This window comes from Bactrocera latifrons, unplaced genomic scaffold (genome assembly GCF_001853355.1).
Source record: "Bactrocera latifrons isolate USDA-ARS-PBARC rearing strain unplaced genomic scaffold, ASM185335v1 scaffold_151, whole genome shotgun sequence".
In the NCBI taxonomy this organism is placed as follows: Eukaryota; Metazoa; Arthropoda; class Insecta; order Diptera; family Tephritidae; genus Bactrocera; species Bactrocera latifrons.
In genome coordinates, this window is record NW_017534975.1 from 569,138 (window position 1) to 591,261 (window position 22,124).

Below are 22,124 nucleotides of genomic sequence, written 5' to 3' on the forward strand. Positions count from 1 at the left end.
AAAGGTCTTGAAACATTTGAAAATTGTCGCTTTTGTTGACCGTTATATACAACATATGGTAAAGACAATTAGAAGCACGAAAATCAAGCGATTGGACATATGGGAAATAAACATATCTCCGCTGCAAATCAGTTCGCCTCGTCATTGTAAAAAAAATTCGTAAACATAACTCTATATATAATATATAACGATTAGTTTTGGCTTTAACAAACTACCGTTATTATATCTTCTGAAACATATTATGATAAGTAAAAATATGTATGCCTTTATGACCGATTTTGAGTTTCCTTGCTTTTTGTTTCCTGCCATGTCGTTGGCTTCTCACCTTTTTTGTTTTAACTACTTTCTAATGCTAGGTTTTTGCGAAGCAGAATGCTAAGCACTTGAGAGAAGTGAAAATCAAAGTTATACGCGAATCAGATGCGAACCCACTCTTAAATTTTTGTATTGTTTTGTGAAAATGTGTTTCGTTTTCTTTTGGCTTCCTAAAAAGAATATTATGTTATTAGGTTATTATACCCTGAACAGTGTATATTAATTTTGCCACGAAATTTATAACAACCAAAAAACACGTCGGAAACCCCCTAAAATATATCCGTATGTATTTATGTTTATAAATGATCAACTTGACGAGGTGAGTCGATCTAGCCATGGGCGTCGTCTGTCGGTCTGTATATACCCTCATTTTTGGAAATATCGATCTGAAAATTTTCGCAAGTCCTTTTCTCCTTAAAAAGCTGCTCATTTGTCGGAATCGTCAATATACAACTACTATAGAATATATCTGTCATACAAAGTTGCAAATCAAAATCAAATTCTGCTATAGAAAACTGTTTTTATTTGGCAAGATTTTTTTACTAAATTTAGCATAGAATATTGTTCAAAGCAATCTTCGAACAAATTGTTCAGATCGGTTCACAATAGCATATAGCTGTCATACAGACTGATCGATCAAAATCAAGATAGCCAAAGGCACGTTAACGTTCTTTCTTGTTTTCTATTATATTATTTTTTTTATTTTATTACAATTATTCTGATTTTTCTTGTTGATACAGGTCCAAGAAAGTACCTAACACCAATTCTTAAGAAATTTTAGCCGAACTCTTCTTATTTATATCGTTTATATGAAATACTACTATGAGCATTTTTCATAATTTTAAAATTTTCAACTTATTCTTCAAAATATATGTCGTCCCTCTTAAAGTAATCCCGTAAATGATCAAAGTTTAATCTCTTCAACTGAATTAAAAGGCGAATACGTTGATTGCGGCACGATATTGTTGGAAAATTTGGCGAAAAACTCACGAATAATCATTGCAGTATACGACGATGCCTCTTTAGGAAAAGCTTTGCGCAAAAGACGTATAACACTCAAACAGTATTCCCTGTTACCAGTTTGACCGGTCGGAAGGAATTCGGAGTGCACCACGCCTCGATAATCGCAGAGAGCTGTCAACATAACCTTAAATTTTGACCTGTTTTCCGGTTCGGTTCACCTTTGCCATAATATTCGGATATATTATTGACCGATAGTGTTTTCAAAATAGTTTTCACTGATCCTTGAGATATTCAAACGAAATAAGAAAGATCTCTCACTGTTAATCGTCGATTCTCAAGCACCCATTCCTTTGTTTTATTGAAGAGTTGATCATCAGTTGATGTTGATGGCCATCCTGGACGTGGTTCGTCGTCAACGTAGGTCTTTTCCACTATTGTGAACGTTTCGGCACCAAAAATTTTATTCCGCACACAAAATTTAATGGAACTTCCTTGTTGAATAATTTCACTAATCGTAAAAATCGCCAAATGGACTTTATGAACTTCACAAAGACAAACTTATACTAAACACTAATGACATATGATGTGACATTTTGGCGCAGATCTTACTATTTTTTGCCCACAGTAATATTTTAGTTTTGTAATCTTTTTCTATGCTAAAAATTACATTAAGTTAACTACTATTTAAAGCAATCTGGCAGCACAAAGCACACATTTTCTGCAATTTCATTAGCACAGAAATAATTTACATTAACACTATAAAAGGCTTCTTGAAAATTAATTACTTCTCTCTTTCTCACATATATTTTATTTATTTATCAAAAGCTTGCCATAAAAAGAATTATTATTATTTTAAGTTCTATTCATATTCTGAGCTTCTTGTACATATGTATACTTATTCTTTAGTGTTTCGCAATTTTTACTATTTTGTTGTGATCCGCTGTTTCTGTTTATTGTGCACATGTAGAACATACAAACATATAAAAAAATCGTCATTGCTTTAACACTATAAGCACTACAAGTAATTTAGGCGGTATAAACCAGCAGTCAAACTGATAACACAACAAAGTGTACACAAAGTACGAGCATTTGTTTGTGCATATGTATGTTTGTATGTCTGAATTTATTTTTACTACGCGTCTAATGAATGAGGCATATGAGCACTTGTTAATTTAGTTAATTACTGATATTAGTAAATAATTATATTGGCTACCACAGTATTGGCAACAAAAGCACGAAAATATTTGTTGTTTCTCTTGTACATTTTATTTTTAAATTTTTCTTTTTATTTGTGTTGATAACAAAGTTTCACGGCACTAGGCGACTCGAGTTCACACATACATACAAACATCTGTACGTATTGTGACAACTTGAACCCACGTCGGCGGTCGCAACTAAACATCACAAAAACAAAGCCATGTACATATTTTTTTTTTTTTTACTAAATTATTATTACTCATATTAATTACTAAAAATTTTCAATTTATTTAGATATATTAATAATAATTATTTTTGTTTAATGTCGAAAAATTCTCACTAATTTAAGTGCGTTCATACTTTGTATGTAGACACATATGGTATGTTATTTATGTGCACAAAACCGAATTGTCAAATGAAAATAATAAAATTATTTTACGCGAATTTATTTAGTAAACTAAAAGACAGCAAGCAATTTTGAGAGCAGCACCGACGCATCACATCCGGCGTATATCAAAAGACTAAAATTTAAATTTAAGCATTTAAGCGCGTACGCTGCTGGCGCGCACTCATTCGTAGTGACGAACATGCCTATTATGCTATTGCGCTGATGCCTCCTCTTACTCGTGTGTATGCACGCGCAAAGCTTGGGCTCCACTTGCCGGGAGTACGCTAGTATATTTATATACGAATGTATGTGTGTAACGTCCAGTGTGAGAAAGTGTGTGTGTGAGTAGGTGTACGGCGCACCGGCAGTTACTCTCAGCGTTCTTTTCGACCACTGTCATTGTGCCAAACATTGTTGCTAATCAAAACCATAACAAAAATGCGTAAATATGTATAAATTAATATTTTTGCCAAATTTTGGCAAAACAAAAATACATAATACTTTTTTTTGATGCATATGGGGGCTAATAAATTATGAAATGTTAACAATTTATTAGCGTTGATAGTTCCATATATTTAAGAATTTTCGGAATTTAGAAAATTTTCTAGTATATGTACATATATAAATAGTTATATACATACTTATGTACAATAAATAGTTACGTATGAACATACAATAGACAATTTAAAAATGGTACCGGAATTCGGTACATATTAGAGTTTTGATAAAAATATCCATCCGAGCTTCAATATATATATACACATACATACATACATATGTATATACAAAAACAAAATGACTAGAGTGGTACCAAAATCCCCTAAAAGTGCTTCTAACCGATATTTGATACATATTGCATATAGCATAGATGAAGAACTCCATTCAATATGAATTGGTATTCAGCATGTTTCCTACATTTCCTCACGGATCTTGAAATTTCCGACAGATCTCATTGAAATTATGTAATATTCAATCAAGTCTGGGTAAATGAGAACAATGCATACAAATGACAATATGCTATAATGATTCGATCTGAACAATTTCTTCAGAGATAGTAGCTAATAAAACAGTTTAAGTGCTGTGAAGTCAATGTGATGTCTTGGTGCAACACTTGGGCTCAATATGCTAAAGATACTAATTTTATTGGATTTCTGAGTAGGTTTTTCTGGTTGACTCTCAGCAAACCTTGGGGAATCAGCGTGGCTAAACAGCTTTTGATTATTGGTCGAAACGGAGATCGAATCCAAGATAGTTACCCTTTTAATATCAGGAAAATCATTAAGATGATTTAAGTGTTCATACAAAATATATAGAAAGATTCGCCATCGTAGCGATCTGTCAACCAGTTTGTTTATAGCAGCTACTTAAGTCGGAATAAAAATAACAAACTAAGTATTTGTCTCAAATTTGAAATTTGTTACCAAATTTAATGTATGTAATCATTGCGAATGTTGAAAAAGGCTTATAGCAACTCATTTTATAAAAAACACAATCCTGCGAGTGGTACAAAGTCTTCGAAGAAGGTCCAGAGATCGTTGAATACATGCTTCTTTTGGATGAACTTCGACCTCTTTAACTGATCAAAATATTTAAAAAACGATGCTTGAAAATCGTCAAGTATTCTAGTCCGTTCAAATGATTTTGGTGGATATTTTGGATATGAATCGCATTCTTTTTCGACACATCCCGATAAAGCTGAATTAAAAAAAATAGATTACGATTCGAGCCATTAACTCGATGAATCTATCCATCTATCAACCACCGTATTTACCAGATTTGACTCCGTGTAATTTTATCTTTTTCCCCAATATAAAATTGCCGCTAAATAGAAACCGACCCATATTTGACAAATGGGCAAATTATTAACAGGAAAAGATGTTTTTGAAAATTCAATCTCACATATTGAGCGATATTTTCGATAATAATCTCCCAATTGGAACCGGTAATCTGGGCGATTGAATAGTTCTTATCCGAATTGAATAATTTTTGGTCACCAGATATTTATTGATGCTTGATTTGTATACTTCTGAAAGAATCAGATGGAATTTACAATTTTGTTATATCGGAAGTAGTCGTGGCTGTAGTCGGTTTCTCCCATTTTCACACTGTAACATAGGATTGCCAGAGGAATGTCACACGCCAATTAGGTACGTTTGAAATCGGTCGGGCGGATCCCAAAATTAGTGATTTCACCTAAAAGTGAGGGGTGTCATGCCCGTCATCCAAATTTATTGCATCTGCATTAAAGCTCTTAATGGGTGAAGCTCTTATGCCGAATTATAGTTTCATATATTAATTTAATTATGGCAATTTAGATGTCTTTCTTTAATGGCGTTTTTGGAGCGTGGCAGTGGTCCGATTACATTAATCTACAAACTCGCCTTTCATTTACAATACCAATTCAATCTCAACTTTTACTCAAGTTATAGCTTGCACGGACTGTCATTCGGAATTCAACTCGTCTCATCATCCTGATCATTAAGATATAAATAACTCTAATGTGTCCCGATCTAGTTTAAATCTTCACGATTCCATTCTAATTCACATCAAAAAATATACATATATAACCGTGATAATAACTACAAAGGTAATTATATTATTTTGGTACTTACACCTTTTACGGTATGCTTGGCGAAGCTCTCTCGCCTCGTATCCACTTCATTTATCACTGATGTTTTCATAAATTCGTGCTAATATGAATTTTTATCATTTATACGTATAACATTTTGTTAACGTATATTTTTGGAATTATCGTCTGTTGCTCACTTATTTCGCGCTAAAGAGACATTATTAAAATCGTTTGATACACTAATATGACACTTGAGTCCAAAATAATCTACAGAGAATGCATCTACAAGAGCTGTTAGTAATAATAATTATTATATATTTTTGCTTTTTTTTTACAGCAACCAAATTCGCCCGGCACAAATCTGATAAGAATTGCTACAAACGTTGTGAAAATAGCTGGAATTGAAAGATAACCCCACCCACTTCCCATATAACGGTACTGTTAAAAACTATTAAAAGCACAATAAATCAAAAACTAATTATGCCACAGGTTTATGGGAGCCGGTACAAAAATTATACTTTTTGGTAAAATCCTATATATCGAGACCCGACTTCGATTAAATTTAGTACGTGGCATCTTTCTTATATCCCTATGTGACATTGTGAATATTAACGAAATCGACTACAACCACGCCTACTTCTCATATAGCACAATATGAATTCCATTTTGATTCTTTCTAAAAAAAAGGGGAAACATTTTAGACTTATAATTTCTTGTAATTTTGCCACCTTATGACCAAAAATTTCAAAATCTAACCAAAACTGTTTAAGTCCCTAGGTTCCGAATATGTGGATCCCAGTCCCAGTATAGTTAACTTTTGACCGAAAATATCGGTCAATTTATGGGTTATCCAACTGTATATCAAAAATGGGTTTAACGGGATTAGTACTTTCCTGAGCCTAGTATACAGATTTTCGAACTTACAAATGAGATAACTAAAGCATTGGTCGATGTATTTATACTGGAATGAAAATTATAGAACACAACCTCCATATAACTACTATTTTCCAACCGGCTGACTTTATTCCATATGTTTGGTGATTATATGTGAGGAAAATGAAACCTTAATGAAACCCAGAGAACATTCTTTTAATATCTGGCATGATAATAGTTAATAGATAAAATCGGATCTATACTACCCCAACCCCCATTTACTACATATAATGATTTTCGTTTTTTTAACAAACCTTATGTCAAATATGTCAGTGTTTGAGTTATAGTATATATTGGTTGTCAAATATCCCCCTTCCGCCTTTTTTTCTCTTTATTCAATGCTTTGTAAAAAGTGTTACAGTGTCAGATTTTTTTCAAATATGCGCCGTTAATACCCCCCTCGTAGAAGTCCTCCTCCATATTTGCGAAGAACTCGGACGACCACTTTTCAAAAAGCCTCTTTTGAGTTAAACTTTACACCAACAAGGGCGTTCGCCATGGACAAGAACAGGTGGTAATCACTTGGCGATATATATGGGCTATATGGTGGATGCGATAAAACCTCCCATCTGAGCTCACGTAGCTTCTGACGAGTCATCAACGAAGTCTGTGGTCTGGCGTTGTCCTGATGAAACAGTACACCCTTTCTGTTGGCAAATTCTGTATGCTTCTGGTCGATCGCCTGCTTCAAGCGATCCAGTTGTTCGCAGTAGATTCTCAGTGCTTTATTCAGCTGTTATTTTCTCAAGTGAGAATAAACCATAAGGCCTCAAAAGCTTGAGCCTCTTGTTTGGCTCAATCGAATCATTATTATTATTATTTATTAATTTCATATACTGCAACACCGCATCTAGCTTTTGAGGGCTTTTAGTTTATTCTCACTTTGATTCGATTAAATTACCTTCTGAAAAAGTACTCGATTGGGAAGATTGTTAATCTTATTCTCCACAGTTTACCATTTCTACGTAAGGCACACTAGATACACAAAAGTTGGGCTTTGAAAATTTTTTAATATGGTCGACGATTATAGCATCTATGGCGGAGGCCAATATCTATTAATCGCAATATACATATTATTATATGGTATATACAATCACAATCGTATTGATACCGAGTAAATATTCATGTAAATATACGCAATTACAATTTCGATTTTCGTTTTGCTAACATTTAATTACATTTTTCGGTTATCATTTGTGTCAAGTATATTGCCAATATTGTCGAGAAGATAAGCATTATCACAAATTTTGTATATGAGCACTTTTATTGGTGCATTTATAATAATTTGGCATATGAATTTTTGGTTATTTATAACAAATGTACATAATTAAATGGGAACGACAAGCCCGACTACGAATTTGTGCTACTTTATACTATATGTATGTCCACTTTACTATTATAGACGCCGCAAAATCCTTGTGTTCTCCCAATACTGACTATATCACTTTACTAGGGCGGTCGGATAAATATTTTGCGTACAAAGGGAAAACGAAAATTTTAGAAATGAATGACGCATTTCTCAACATAAGTGCGATTTGGTCAATATCGCTTTGTAATGTGGTAAATGTTTAATGGACTTCCTTTACATTTTAGCATATTACGTAATTTATTACCAAAATATTTTGTAGGATTGTCTTCTATATTTCCGAATTTCACAACTCTGGTATTGCAATCAGACAGTTCACAACTTTACCGTAAATGTTGACATTTTTGATGTTTAAGAACGTTTTGATATACAAAAATTTTTTATTTTGCTTACAGTAACTTAAAATATTCATCTCGGCCAAAAAATCATCGGGGTCGTAGATCACTCCAATGCGAATTTCGTGGAAGTCGCGAAAAATCAATGGCTGCTGTGCGTAAACTGATATTGCAAGATCCTTATGTGACCTATTGTGATATAGTCATTAGCGGCCTTGGCACATGAGGATGAGCGTTGTCATGTTGGAAAAATATTGAATCCTGTATAGTAGCTAATTTCGAATATTTGAAGGAGTTGTTATTGGTAGTGTTCTTCGTTAATGGTTTCATCCGGTTGTAGAAGCTTAGAAAACAGCACGCCCATATATTCCGCCAAATACAGAGCCATTAACTAGAAACGTCCACCAGAATACGAGATCAATCGGCTGATGTTTTTTCATATTGAAGTAATGAAGAAGAACTCAACGTTAAACGGATTTGAATCTCCCCAATAGCGTCAATTTTGTTTGTTGACGAAGACATTAAGCCAGAAATGAGCCTCGTTTGAGAAGAGGATTTTTCGATGAACATTTGTTCAACGTTTTTTCGAGAACGTGAATTTGCGTAATAATCTTGTACATTTCCCAAGCTTTGTAAATCGTAATATAATAAAATGGCAAACCTTACTGAATGCAGTGTTAATATTTTACATAAATTCGTACATAAACATGATCGCCTCGAGCTGTCAAAATCAAGTCACATATATTAGTAAACGCTGTATTTGAGTGATAAAAAAATATTTTTGTTTATGCACATACAAGTACGAGTATAATGAAACCTCAGATATATACCTCCAGGCCAAACTTATAATATAGTGAAACTTCGATAAGTCGTAACCTCAATAAGCGAAAAACCTTGATATTTCATAGTATTTCTTCGGTCCCTAGAAAAATTCGCGAAAAATGCATGTATTTTGGTCCTTTTGATAACTCGTATTTTTCTTGAGACAAAAATTGAAAAATGTGTATCAAAAGCCTCTACAACTCGTATTTTTTATAATATAATGCAGACTGAATTTCTCCCACCTAACACCACTTCAGTTTTGCAACCACTCGACAATGGCATAATCAAAAGTTTCAAAACATTGTACCGTAAAGAAGTTGTTGTTAAACTGCTTGAAAGCATCGAGGAAAAAAAGGATTATTCCATTTCGATTTATGATGCAATGAGTATTGCTCATAAAGCCTGGAGAAATATCAGTAAATCGACTATTAAAAACTGTTTTCGAGCTTGCGGCTCGTGTTCCACAAAAAGCAGAAACACGTGAAAACTTTGATGACTACACTCATGTTGATGATGAGTTGGTGATTACTGGAAGCCTCAATGATGATGAAATTCTGGGTTTCGAAAACATCGACGATGAAAACGATGAAACATTTGAAATTCCCTCAGTTTCCACAAAGGTTGCGAAAGCTTCAATTGAAAATTTGCGTCTTTTTTTTTTTCATGGCATCAAATGTTGAAGACACCATTTTTAATGACATTGTAAACATTGATAATGCCATAGATAAAATACGCCAAAATAATGTCCGTTTTCTGTACAATTTTTCAAAATACATACATACATATATTGATTGAATAACATATGTACTCTATATTTTAAAATTTACATATGTACAATCTTTTCTGGTTTTTTATGTAAAATTGAAAAAATAAATTTAAAAAAAACTCTATAATTCGTATATTCTGTATGTTGCCTCTATAAGTTGTATAACTTTATAACTTGAAAAACTCCATAACTCGTATTTAATCGAAGTTTCACTGTATAGCAAATTGCCCTTACACCTCATTTAAAATAAACTTTAATAGTTTTACATACATTTAAAAAAGACAGTTTATTAAATCAGACAATTTTTTAAGCATAAAAAATCTTCTCCTGTAAAATGGGATTTTTGTCGATTAGGTCATATTCACGAAAAGAGCTCGATATAAGTATTTACTGAAGGCAACATTCATCTGAAGCCACACTTCCCAAATCATTGTGGCTACGAGGTACGTAGTCCATATCATAATATTTCTCGAAAACTTTTACATCTGACACTTTATTGGATAATGCTTTATAGATCTCTATGCCAGCTTTAGCATCATCAGCAGCATATTGAACTTGTTTAGGAGTCAACGTGTCCGCCTCCCAATCGGATCGGATTAGCTGTAAATCTTTTGTCAAGGTACCACCCACAACAGCCTTATACATTTCGGCCAAGTTTTGCGCTTTTGCTCCGGTCAGTTTGGCCACAAAACGCAAATCCAATGCAGATTTTGTCGGTAGGTCACATTCTTCCAAATATTCGCAATCTTTTTTGATGCCAACACCAACTTTAACCACCTTGCGATCAATTAGTAGATTGCACAGGGACATGGGTATAGTATCCATTTTACATAATCTTATAACAGCACAATATCCCTTGTGACTACATAACTGCAATACGGACACATTCGGAGCGTTCACCCATTCACAGTCTAAGCCGAGTACCGGCACTTCATTGCAATGCCTGAAAATAGAAATGAACAAAGATATAATTATTTACAGTAGGTTCCAAAAGAAAGCAATCATCCTATGTCATTGAAAAGATAAAGGTATCTTAAAATCGGTCCACAAAATTATAATAATATGGCCCATCATCACCATTATTAAAATTTTATTGATTTATTATTTGAAATGATTTATTATTAGCTTTTTTTATCCACGTATTTTCATCTTCGCAAGTGCAGAAACGTTCTCGATCGGGTTTACTCTGATGGTCAATCTAAATTAGTAGTCCCGTTTTCTTCTTTCCAGCAGCATATACAACAACTTCCCTGCTATACAACTTGTTCCCTGCTTCCTGCCCCAAATCACATATCTGTTGATTGTAGAAATCTACGATGGCTAGTTTACCAAATCCTTATTTTACGATGCATCCCCAAACATGAAATTCCCCTGTGTGCTTGAATGACCGCTGGAGTAGCTTGCCTCTTTTAGTGGATACAACTATTTTAGGATTTGGCATGTTCCGATCCTTGGCAAAACTTTCGCTCTGCTTCGTTCTTCATTAAGCACTTTAAGTACTCTCAAGACTTTTGAATCGCCAGTTATTATCAGAAAAAATTGCGATTTGCAATGAATTTTACACTTATATTTTTATCTTTTATAACTAACACTTCCACTCTACCAAGCTCTATAAGTCAGTCATAATACCCGTCCTGCTATATGGTGCAGAGGCTTGGACGATGACAACAACTGATGAGTCGACGTTGCGAGTTTTCGAGAGAAAAGTTCTGCGAAAGATTTATGGTCCTTTGCGCGTTGGCCACGGCGAATATCGCATTCGATGGAACGATGAGCTGTACGAGATATACGACGACATTGACATAGTTCATCGGATTAAAAGACAGCGGCTACGCTGGCTAGGTCATGTTGTCCGGATGGAGGAAAACGCTCCAGCTCTGAAAGTATTCGACGCAGTACCCGCCGGGGGAAGCAGAGGAAGAGGAAGACCTCCACTCCGTTGGAAGGACCAAGTGGAGAAGGACCTGGCTTCACTTGGAATATCTAATTGGCGCCACGTAGCGAAAAGAAGAAACGACTGGCGCGCTGTTGTTAACTCGGCTATAATCGCGTAAGCGGTGACTACGCCAATCAAGAAGAAGAAGAACTAACACTTCACTAATTCGTTTCTACTCTTTTATTTTATATCACATAGTGCAAAAAAAAAAACTTTTATTCAATATTAAACTTTTGTTCACACAATAACAAAAGGATTGTCTTCTAGTTCTTTTGCGTGCACAAGAAGTACGACTCAAAAGAACTGAAGACAAAAGATCAAAATATCCCAAGTGAAATAATATAAATATGTACCTAAAACTCTAAAAATGAGGCTGCACTAAATTATTACGAGTAGGTGTTGAAATATTGCATACACATTTGTGACGAAAAAAATATGTATACTCACTTCCTTAAAATATTAACGGCTTCAACACATTGTTGGAAGTTCTCAATCAATTGGACTTTTTTCTCGGAAGACGTGTTCAGAAAGTGATATAGTAGTCCAGCACCTACAGCTATAGCAACGGACTGCAATGGACTTGGTTCAGACATAATTAGCTAATGACTTTATTTCTTTACTTCAAAGGAAAATAAAATTTTTGTACACTTTATTTCACAGCTTGCGCGGTGCTATTGCAGAGATAATATGACAGAGATAACATAACAGAGATAACTTGATCAGAATCTCTTTTCTTGCTCTCTCGCTTGTCAGCTGGCAGGGCACCCTGATCTGTTTTCTGAGCTGGCAAAAAAACACAATCAAGGTGCCGTCAACCAGCAGTTAGTGAAAAAGCCGGGATGCCAGAAGACCAGCGCTATAATTACTTGACGAAGTTAGTGTGAAATGAAATTTCATTGAACCGTGCGAACACATTTTGGCAAAATAAATGTTTATGTAAATTAGTTAATGATTTTGCATTTTATTTGTATGCATTTAAAAAGTGTTTAATTTAGTGTTTGGTATAATTTATTAAATACTCAAGCAAATATTTTTCAGCAGTGGCATCATTGGCAAACAGCTCTCTCTCTCGAACCAAAGAGTCTCGTATCAAGTTATCTATGGTAGATACCATGAAAAGAGCGATCAAATGTGACACAAGACGTCACGTCTTATTATGTGATTCCCCTTTTTATATATACCGTATCTCCATGTACATATAAATGTATCCTTGTAATCAAGATGAACTTTTATTAGAATAGACAATAAATTACCAGATCGAACCGACAACGAAATTCGTAGTTGCCAGAATATTCGAGTTGGAAAATGGATGTGACAATTTTATGAAAAATACTAAGAAAAGATACAGATAAAATTGTTTCTTGTCTAAAGAATACTGCAAAAAAAGCACAGTGATAAGAGTAAAATAATTTTCAAAAGTATTGAAGTATACCCTGATGATATCTTTTTCTACATTAATATATCAAACCTAAATTAATATTTAACTCACACTTCGCTTTCAAATTGTTTATGATACTATTAGGCTACCTCCCAGCCTGTTTTCCGTGCTCTTCTAGTAGATAATTTACCAACATTATGGAAAGCAGAGATAAAAAGATCCCCAACTCTCCTGTCACTGGAAAGGTGAGAACCGCTCACCTACCGAACTTTGACAGTTGACTGGATTGGATAGATTTGACGTTTTGCAATTGAATCACTGCAAGCTCTCGAGATAACTTTCCGCTACGACCATTCTATCGCAAAGTGGATTATACATATTATATTTGATGTTCGATTCTTCATAGGCATGTATAACAGTTGCCTCTGAATTCTACTCCTAATGCACACGTCAATGGGCTAATCTTCAAACCTTAGTTACATACACACCCTACTCTAACACAGTTCACGGAGAAGCAGGAAAGCCAACTGCATGCCGGTTTGATCGTCCGCTGCAGTTGCCTTTCTGAACACTATCCGCACAAACTAAAACTAATGTACTTATGATCAGAGAGGGAATGATCGTCTACAACTCTTCATTCCGAGATCAAAAGTATAATTTATCTAGAGACTTCAGGTACATCAAGGACCTCCGTCACATAAATGTAGAATTTCCTCGTATTGCAAATAGGTTTTCACAATATATAAAATCGAGATGTAACACATTTCGCATTTATGTCCGAGTTTCAAAAATAGTGAGCCCCGAGTTATTATCTGAGCCGAATATTTCACCAGCACTTCTTCGTTTAGCCTCCGCTAGAGTTACTGAGGTGGCTCCACCTCATCGTCATGCCTCATATAAACCGAGACCACCCAAAGCTCTCCAGCACTGTCTTCTAGCATTGCGGTGACGAAAACCGGAAATTCTTCTTCTTCTTTACTGACGTAGACACCACTTACGCCTTTTCTAGCCGTTTCTCCTTTTTGCTATGTGCCGCCAATTGAAGATTCCAAGCGAAGCCAGGTCCTTCTCCATCTGTCTTTCTAACGGGGTGCAGGTCCTCCTCTTCCTCTACTTCCTACTTTTTATCATCCTTTGCAAGTTTTTATTGATGTTTTATTCCAAAATGAAAATACTACAATGTTAATAGCAAATAATTCTCCAAAGTTTTTATAACAGATTGCAGAAGCACATTGAAATATTTTCAGCTGAATGGGAGAATACGTAAGTAAGATAAAGAAAAACTGTCGACATTCTAAGCATATTGTAATGTTAACTTCCTAGAGTAGGAAAGACGAAGACCCAATCTTTCAAGAAGAAGAAAACAAAAAGCGCAGTTTATTTTAGATTTTATAGAGGTAAGTTCGTTACATGATAATTTGATATTTTATGTTTAAATTGTATTTTATATATGTATATAACTAATTTCTTATATAGAAAATGAAAAAGCTTAACAAGGAGAAGAAGGGGCTGGGATTTAGAATAGCATCCCCGGATTTGGAGGATAAAATGGGTATCACTGGAAAGGTGACGTTCTCCAGATCACGAAAATATATATATAGTTGCCGCTGACTTATAGTTCTAAAGATATTTGCGTTTAAAGTTAAAAAATTTMCAACTTTTAAATTGATAATTTGTTTATTGTGAATAACTTTTTCGCTTATATTATGCACTTTTCACTTACTAACACTTCCTTATAACGTTTTTGTATATAAATTTTTTTAATATTTATTGCAAATAAAGCTTTATTTCAATTATTTTGTTTTAGTTAAATTTACTGCATTTGCACTGCAAGAATAGAGTTGCATACTAGCAAATAAATGGTATTGCCATATCTGCCTAGTTGTCAACAAAAGAACAATAGCAAAAACTTTATACCTCAAATACATAAAAGGAAAACGCCAAAAACCTTTAGCAATTCTTTATAAAAAAAAAGTTGCAGAAAGGAGTTCAACGCGAAAGAACTTTGAACACCCCGGTGTTGGATCGACCAGGGCTATTTTTTTTTTTTTTGAAGCGCGGCCGAAAGCCGCCAGGGCAGAAGAGAGTTCTACGCGAAAGAACTTTGAACACCCCGGTTTTGGATCGACCAGGGTTATTTTTTTTGAAGCGCATCCGAAGGCCGCCAGTGTAGAAGGGAGTTCTACGCGAAAGAACTCTGAACACCCCGGTTTTGGATTGGTTTGGATATTTGGGGTATAATGCTTTTGCTTCTTTTCTTTTGTTGACAACTAGGCTTAAAAAAATGTCTTATAATCTCGTTTGCGCTCCTCTATTAGAACCATCAAAAATTATGGTACCGTCACCATCGTCTGGCGGCCATGCAGATATAATGTATTAATATATAAATATATTAGTATTTGATTTAAAAAAATACATTTATGTTTTTCAGATATAATCCCGACCCGTCTCACTACCATTGAAAAGTTCCTAACAGACAAAGTAAATAATACAGTATTACATTACCAAATTAAAACAGATGCTAGTTTTTATATTTTAATTTTCTAGATGCCAGAAAAGGCCGAGGTGCAGGCACAGAAAGGTGACTTGGAGGACGAGCATTACGTGGAGCTCGCTTCAAAACTGCCCATATTATCGGAAGAGCACGTGCGCCTCGTGGAAGACAAACTTTCACTAAAGGAAAGCACGGATGCTATGGTAAATATTTCGGCTTTAAATATTATGCGATTGTAATATAATTTACTGTAATTTTTTTTCTTTATAACAGATGCGGCTAATATTGAAGTCAAAGGGCGCAAAAGGCAGTGTGGACTGCGTGATATGTTTCGGACGACCACTACAGGGGCTAGAGGGGCGCAAGAAGAAGAAATCCCTACTAAAGCTGAAGTGCGTAGAGTTAGCTTTTGGTAGGTTTTTCACTGATATACTACTGTGCCCAAAAAATAAGGTAACATTTGAATTTAAACTGCGTGCGTCGAAGGATTTGGAGAATTATTTTTTTTGTAGGTTGTAGGTTGGTAGTACTGTCAGTCACATTTATGTAAAATTTCATGCCAAAATATTCATTAGTGTTGTTAGTGAGATACGTGTCGTTTTGTGAGCTGCTAAAAGTGAGTTTTGCGTTTTTTGCGATGTCGAAATTTCTTGAGCAAAAATTTTGCATTAAACATTCGTTCCGCAACAACCGTATTCACCTGATCTGGCGCCGTGCGACTTCTGGCTGTTCACCAAGCTCAAGGGACACCGTATTTATACGATAGAGGAGATTCATGCCGCAGCGAAGACGGAACTGAAGGCCATCCCCGAAAGTGACTACAACCAGTGTTTCGAAGATTGGAAAATCTGTTGGCATAATGTACTACATCTAGTGGGGATTACTTTGAAGGGGGTGAAATTGATTTGTAAGAATAAATAAAGAATTTTCAAAATAAATACAATGTCACCTTATTTTTTGACTTAGCTTATAACGTTTCATTGTAGATATATTTCCGGACAAGGATAAAAACACTATTTGTGGGGAGCTCCGGAGATTTGTGGCCTTAAGCCACAATCGTTTTAAGCAAATGGAAAGAATATACTTAAGCCAAAATTAATATAATTTTTATTATTATTACTTATATATATTAGTTTTAAGTTGCAAATATTAGTTCTAAGTCGTACATATTAGTTTTAAGTTATACATATTAGTTTAAAGTTGAAGTTTCTAATTTGTATTGTTTATTTTTCTGCCGAATGTAATAATAATATGCAAATTTTTAGTTTAAGTAAATACTTGATTATTTTGATTTTATTATTAAATAAAGCGAAATAATAAAAAAACTGAATTTTATTTAAAAGAATTGAATTTGCTAGAATTAACAAATGGGTAACAGATATGCTTGTTCCTGCTAACATGTTTATATGGTAACAAACGAATAACCCTAATAATAACACTAGCAAATATTCAGGTAACAAATACTTTTTGTTATCCATAACACACAGGTAAGCTATGCGCTATCAAAAGAATTTGTTACCCGTAACATACTGTTAAGAGATTTACTAACAAATGTATGTATTCTGTTAGAACAAGGCAGCTTGCGATATTTTCCATTGGTTAGAGCGAGGTAACCATTGAACACCAAATAGCTATGTGTTACTTTTTTTCCACTCTCTGAACAAAAGTAGCAAATATTTAAGGAACGCAAAAGTGAATAATAACAAGTCGCTTACACTTTTGCTAACAGCTATCCGTCTTGCAGGGGTATTTCTGATTCGTATCGATTCTCGTTCAAACCCGAATATTGAGAGTATCGATATTTCGAAAACATTCAATAATGCGCATAATCTTACCGTAATTGCTTTATTGTTGTTTTCTTCTTTTTTATCGCAAAAAAGATCTTCCTGCTCAAAATAATATATAAAAATGTGTTTATTTTTTTATTGTAAGGTATTTTTCATCACCATTGAACCATTTTTTGAGAAAAGCCGCTATTTTAAAGAATTACCCAAAAATGCAAAAAATATAAAAATATGGTAAATGTTCAGGAGAGCGGCTTTTCCGAAAACGTCCACCAATATATGGCGCGTTAACTATTTTTATGCATATACATATATTGCCTCAAATTTGAGACCTGGTTGTTAGCAAGTCACAAAACCAAAAAGAACTYTTGTCTGCCATTTTGAATATACTGAATAGAGATCACCACAGATATTAATCGATTGTCGTTTTTTTATATTTTGTAAGCAAGTCAAACACGAAAAGGTTAAAAATAAATAAATCTTACATAAATTTCGTTAATATCATGAAGCAGAGTCAACATATATTTTTATTTTTATTGATAATTATGTTTTTTGACTTTGTTATTGAAAATTTAATAATTGTTATCAACATCTCTCTGAATAATGAAATGTAATAGAGTTTGTGACTATCACTTACAGAATAGCAAAGTCTCAAGTCTCAAAAATTGTCTCTGTCATATTTAGAGACTTGATACTGTATCACAGTACAGAATCGCACGGTAAGTGTAAAAGTGAATTTTTTATTTCGGGAAATACGAAGTTTTGTATTAAAACAAAGAAAATATTGTTTTTAAAGGCACGCGCCATACACATTCGTAAATTAGAAAATTGGTGCACGTTTTCGGAAAAGCCGCTCTCTTGAACATTTACCAAAAATATATATTGATATTTGTTATATAAATGGATTAGTATAAATGAGTTATTTCCCAAATTAAGATAATATACAAAGCTCATCTATAGCCGCTGAGCGACATTAAGCATGCCGTCAAATTTGAGCTCCACGGCGGTACATTTTTTGGAACAATAAACAAAAACAGCTGATCACGAAGTTGTTTAGACAATCAAAATTTTTAAAAGTAATTTTTAATTGTTAACAAACAAAATATGTCCCTAGGCTACACATTTTTAGGCTGTCCACTTTTAGTAAACATCGACAATAAAGAAATACTTTATGAAGTGAGTGCTTAAAGCATAAATAATTATTTTATACATTGAAGAATTTACTTTTCATAGATTCTTAACTACTCGGTTGATGTGCTGCTTGGCAATAGCGATGAACATCAAATGGAAAAACATTGCCACAAATATGGATTTCAGAATGTTTACGATTTTATGTTGATGACACGAAAAATTGCACGCGCTTATAAATCTCATTACCAGAATGAGAATTCCAGCGAAGCAGAATTGCTTTATGAATTTAGCAATTTAAGTCCAGAATTTCAACGTTTGGTACCAACTGTGTATGAAGCGCGGAAATCGGAAATTGAAAAATATATGCTGCAACTACATAATGCTCAAGAAAATCTTCTAGTACTGTCTTTCGACTACGATGCTCGTGTAGTGATTGGCGATAGCAGTTTCGCTCAAAACTTTCGCGAACTAATAAGAATATATTTTAATTGTTGCGATGGAAATGGAAAATTAAGTATGCTACATTTCGAAATGGATTTAAATAAACTGAACGAATTTATTACTGCTTTAGAAGTAGCAGTAGATAAAGGCGATGAAAATCATGCTTAAGCCCAACGAAATGTATTAGTAAACGTGTGGAAATTCTTTTCTATTCTGCTTATAACCAGTGTACGATTTTAAACAACCTTTATATGTTTTGTGTCATAACATTTACCTTGAGTTTATTTTATTCACTTCGAACTCAGTAAAATTCGATTAAAATGTACATTGCAACATATCTGTGTGATATAAATACAATCGATTTATACGACTATATGTATGTGGTAATGGATTTTCATTACTTATATTATACTATAGGATACTTATATTATTTATAATTTATAAGCCATTGTAGGACAACAAATTTTATTCATAACAATATTCTTATCAGTATACAAAAATTAGCTACAATAAAGAAAAAAAAAAAATTATAACTCCTTAAATACCACCTTAGAAGGAGCCATGAAAAACTTATAATGTAGTGAACGTAACTTTAACCTCGATTACAAATGGTTAACCTTTTTAGAATATTATATTTTATTAATATATTTAGCAAAATGAAAAGCCGATCATCCAATTCCAAAGAGGTGCTGTTGCATGCCGTAGCGCATGATTTTGGCTAGGCTGCATATATATGCTTACTCAACTAACCCCGGCAGAGAGATACTGATTTTTATAGTAGTATGCACAAATGCCAACCAAAATGGAGAAAGCTGTTGTCACGATCATTGATTTCGGTGTGAGCATTTGTGGAAGCCAACGTGCTAAGTTATTGTTACCAGCACGGGCATTACGAGCAAGTTGTTTCCTTCGCTCTTGAATTCGCTTCTCTTCCAATTGTCTTTGAAGTTTTCTATAAAACATATATTTTTTAATTTTAATGTTAATTTCAAAATATATTGAAAAAACTTACTCTTTTCGCACCAGATCCTCGACATGTTTTTCAATTACTGTGAGTGAATATTTATCATATAATAAACTCGCAGTATTTAAAAGATCTTCAAAGGGCAGATCATCGGGAAGCTAAAAACATATGAATTTAAAAGGTAAGCATAAAATATTGTATATATTTTGAATTATTGTATACATTTACCTTAGATAAAAGACAGTGTACTGAGGCCATGTCACAGTCAACATGTAGTATATCTTCAGCTCGATACAATATAATAGCAGCAGTCACAAATATTGGCATATAAATTGGCGATGCCAAAAAATAGTCATAAAGACGCACTACGTCTTTATATGAATTTAAACTGTGTCCAAACCATGTCAAATACCAAGGCAATGCAAAAAGTGTTCCAACTGCAGATTGTTGTAGAAATTGAAACAAATGCGAATTTTCTAAATCTACCAGCGGCCATATAAACATCAAACGTTTTTGGGTGGCATCCATTGTTTCTTGCATACATTCCGAAAAATGGTTGGTCGATAGTTCCTCCATAACCGCAAATGCTACCTCTTCACCAACGACTAACAAAAATGTAACAGCCACATCGTGATATCCTTGATAATATCGTAAATTCGGGTATTTCTTTATCACACGCAATATTAAAACGGTCAATTGGTCCTGTAATGCAATACGTTGCTCATATGGAATGCCGGGCGGAAAACGCTTAAGCGATCTATTGACATCAAGCACCACTTGTTGGTATTCTGGATGTGTTTGTAAATCATGTAGACTGGGCGCTGGTTCTAAAGAGGATGTATCAACACCGGCCAATTGTGGCCAAAGCAATCGTCGCAACTCATCATTGACTAATCCATGGTCGGAACGTGCAATCTCCTGCAGCTTTGGTAGTGGAATATTGCCATTGTGCTCTTTCAATAAACGTTCGATTTTCAAACGTTTTTGTTGTTCTTCACCACTTTCTGGACCTAAAGAATAAGAATAATTATATATATCTCAACTAAATATATTAATATAGCTACATTTCTCAAAACATAATTCCTGTGGTTGATCGATTTTTATTTCAATGTTTTGATGGTTCGCTTCATTCACTTGGCTCGTCATACTGCCAACTTATATTTAGATGTGTAAACTGAGTAATGAAATTTTAAAATCCTTTATAGTCGTTCATGTGCTATAATTCTTATTATAATTTTTATTCCAGTGCAATCATTACAAATGCATTATATAGTATTTTTATTTGCAAATTAAGCGAAGAAAGGGCACCTGTGCGGTGTCAACTAACGGCAATGTTGCCAGACTTAGCGCTTAATAAATCTTTCGTGACGTGTACAATTATGAAATATGAAATAAATGGTGTTCATATAAATTATTAAATCTAATAAAAACACATGTTCGAAATTATCGATTTTCTTCAATTTCTTTTTAGTACTTTAGACAGAGACAATTTTTGAGACTTGAGAGGATTTTGCTATTCTGTAAGTGATAGTCACAAACTCTATTACGTTAACTGATTACAGAATCCCGCTATAAATTAGCACACACTGATTTATTGATCTGGCAGTACCATTTTTACAGTTGGTACATTAATAGCTGGTTCACAGACAACTTTTTGTATGAGTACCTTCCCATCGAAACAAAACGCAACAAACCGAAGAATAAATTTCGGGCAACTCACATCTTTTTGCGCTTTGCCAAACACCTATCGAGATTTCTATTATCAAGTAGAACAGAAAGTCAAGCCCACATTCTGGCATGCCTTTTGCTTTCTTTATCTTTTCTTGATGAAATATGAATTGTCAAGCAAACCAAGGAAAGTTGTTTGTGGATCGCCTACAAGAATCTCGCTTCTTAAATCCCTTGCGTCAACGCAACCAACTGATATGACATGTTCAACGATTCATAAATAAATACCCAGTCTGTTTTAGAAACTATTCATTTATTAATAGAGCGTATTTGACATTTGTGAAGTAGTGGAACGTAAACATTGTTTCGTTTCCTTTGAATTGAGATTAGGTGACTAAACCCATATATAATTTGCAAATACTTTTCTTATACCAGACTGACGGGTAGGTATTAGCCTAAGTAACTGTGGCCACTAAAAAAAAAAGCAGCAGCTACAAATTACAGTAAAAAGTTCCTCTTGTTCCTAGATTTTGTATTGCGCATACCTAAATAAACCGCCGCTGTCTTTTAATTCGCTGAACTATGTCAATGTCGTCATATACCTCATACAGCTCATCGATCCATCGAATGCGATATGCGCCGTGGCCAACGCGCAAAGGACCATAAATCTTTCG

At 34.1% G+C, this 22,124-nt stretch overlaps 4 protein-coding genes across 4 annotated transcripts; 2 read left to right on the forward strand and 2 right to left on the reverse strand.

The window, feature by feature from the left end:
- The first annotated feature begins 539 nt into the window (after nt 1-539).
- Nucleotides 540-16,561, forward strand: LOC108965940. Its single transcript, XM_018928616.1, has 5 exons — nt 540-597; nt 15,400-15,449; nt 15,516-15,665; nt 15,736-15,874; nt 16,449-16,561. Exons 3-5 carry the CDS (start codon nt 15,516-15,518, stop codon nt 16,559-16,561), a joined length of 402 nt encoding a protein of 133 aa, XP_018784161.1. The 5' UTR covers nt 540-597; nt 15,400-15,449.
- LOC108965958 (exonuclease 3'-5' domain-containing protein 2-like) lies at nt 9,912-12,328 on the reverse strand. The gene is made up of 2 exons (XM_018928645.1): nt 12,038-12,328; nt 9,912-10,597 (listed from the first exon to the last, which is right to left on the reverse strand). The coding sequence occupies exons 1-2, from the start codon at nt 12,181-12,183 to the stop codon at nt 10,042-10,044; spliced, it is 702 nt and encodes a 233-aa protein (XP_018784190.1). The 5' UTR covers nt 12,184-12,328; the 3' UTR covers nt 9,912-10,041.
- Nucleotides 16,562-17,965: 1,404 nt separating the features above from the next.
- Nucleotides 17,966-19,191, forward strand: LOC108965962. Its single transcript, XM_018928648.1, has 2 exons — nt 17,966-18,422; nt 18,480-19,191. The coding sequence occupies exons 1-2, from the start codon at nt 18,351-18,353 to the stop codon at nt 18,984-18,986; spliced, it is 579 nt and encodes a 192-aa protein (XP_018784193.1). The 5' UTR covers nt 17,966-18,350; the 3' UTR covers nt 18,987-19,191.
- On the reverse strand, nt 19,073-21,106 carry LOC108965941 (TBC1 domain family member 20). Its single transcript, XM_018928618.1, has 4 exons — nt 20,847-21,106; nt 20,011-20,792; nt 19,831-19,940; nt 19,073-19,770 (listed from the first exon to the last, which is right to left on the reverse strand). Exons 1-4 carry the CDS (start codon nt 20,926-20,928, stop codon nt 19,560-19,562), a joined length of 1,185 nt encoding a protein of 394 aa, XP_018784163.1. The 5' UTR covers nt 20,929-21,106; the 3' UTR covers nt 19,073-19,559.
- Between the last annotated feature and the right edge of the window lie 1,018 nt (nt 21,107-22,124).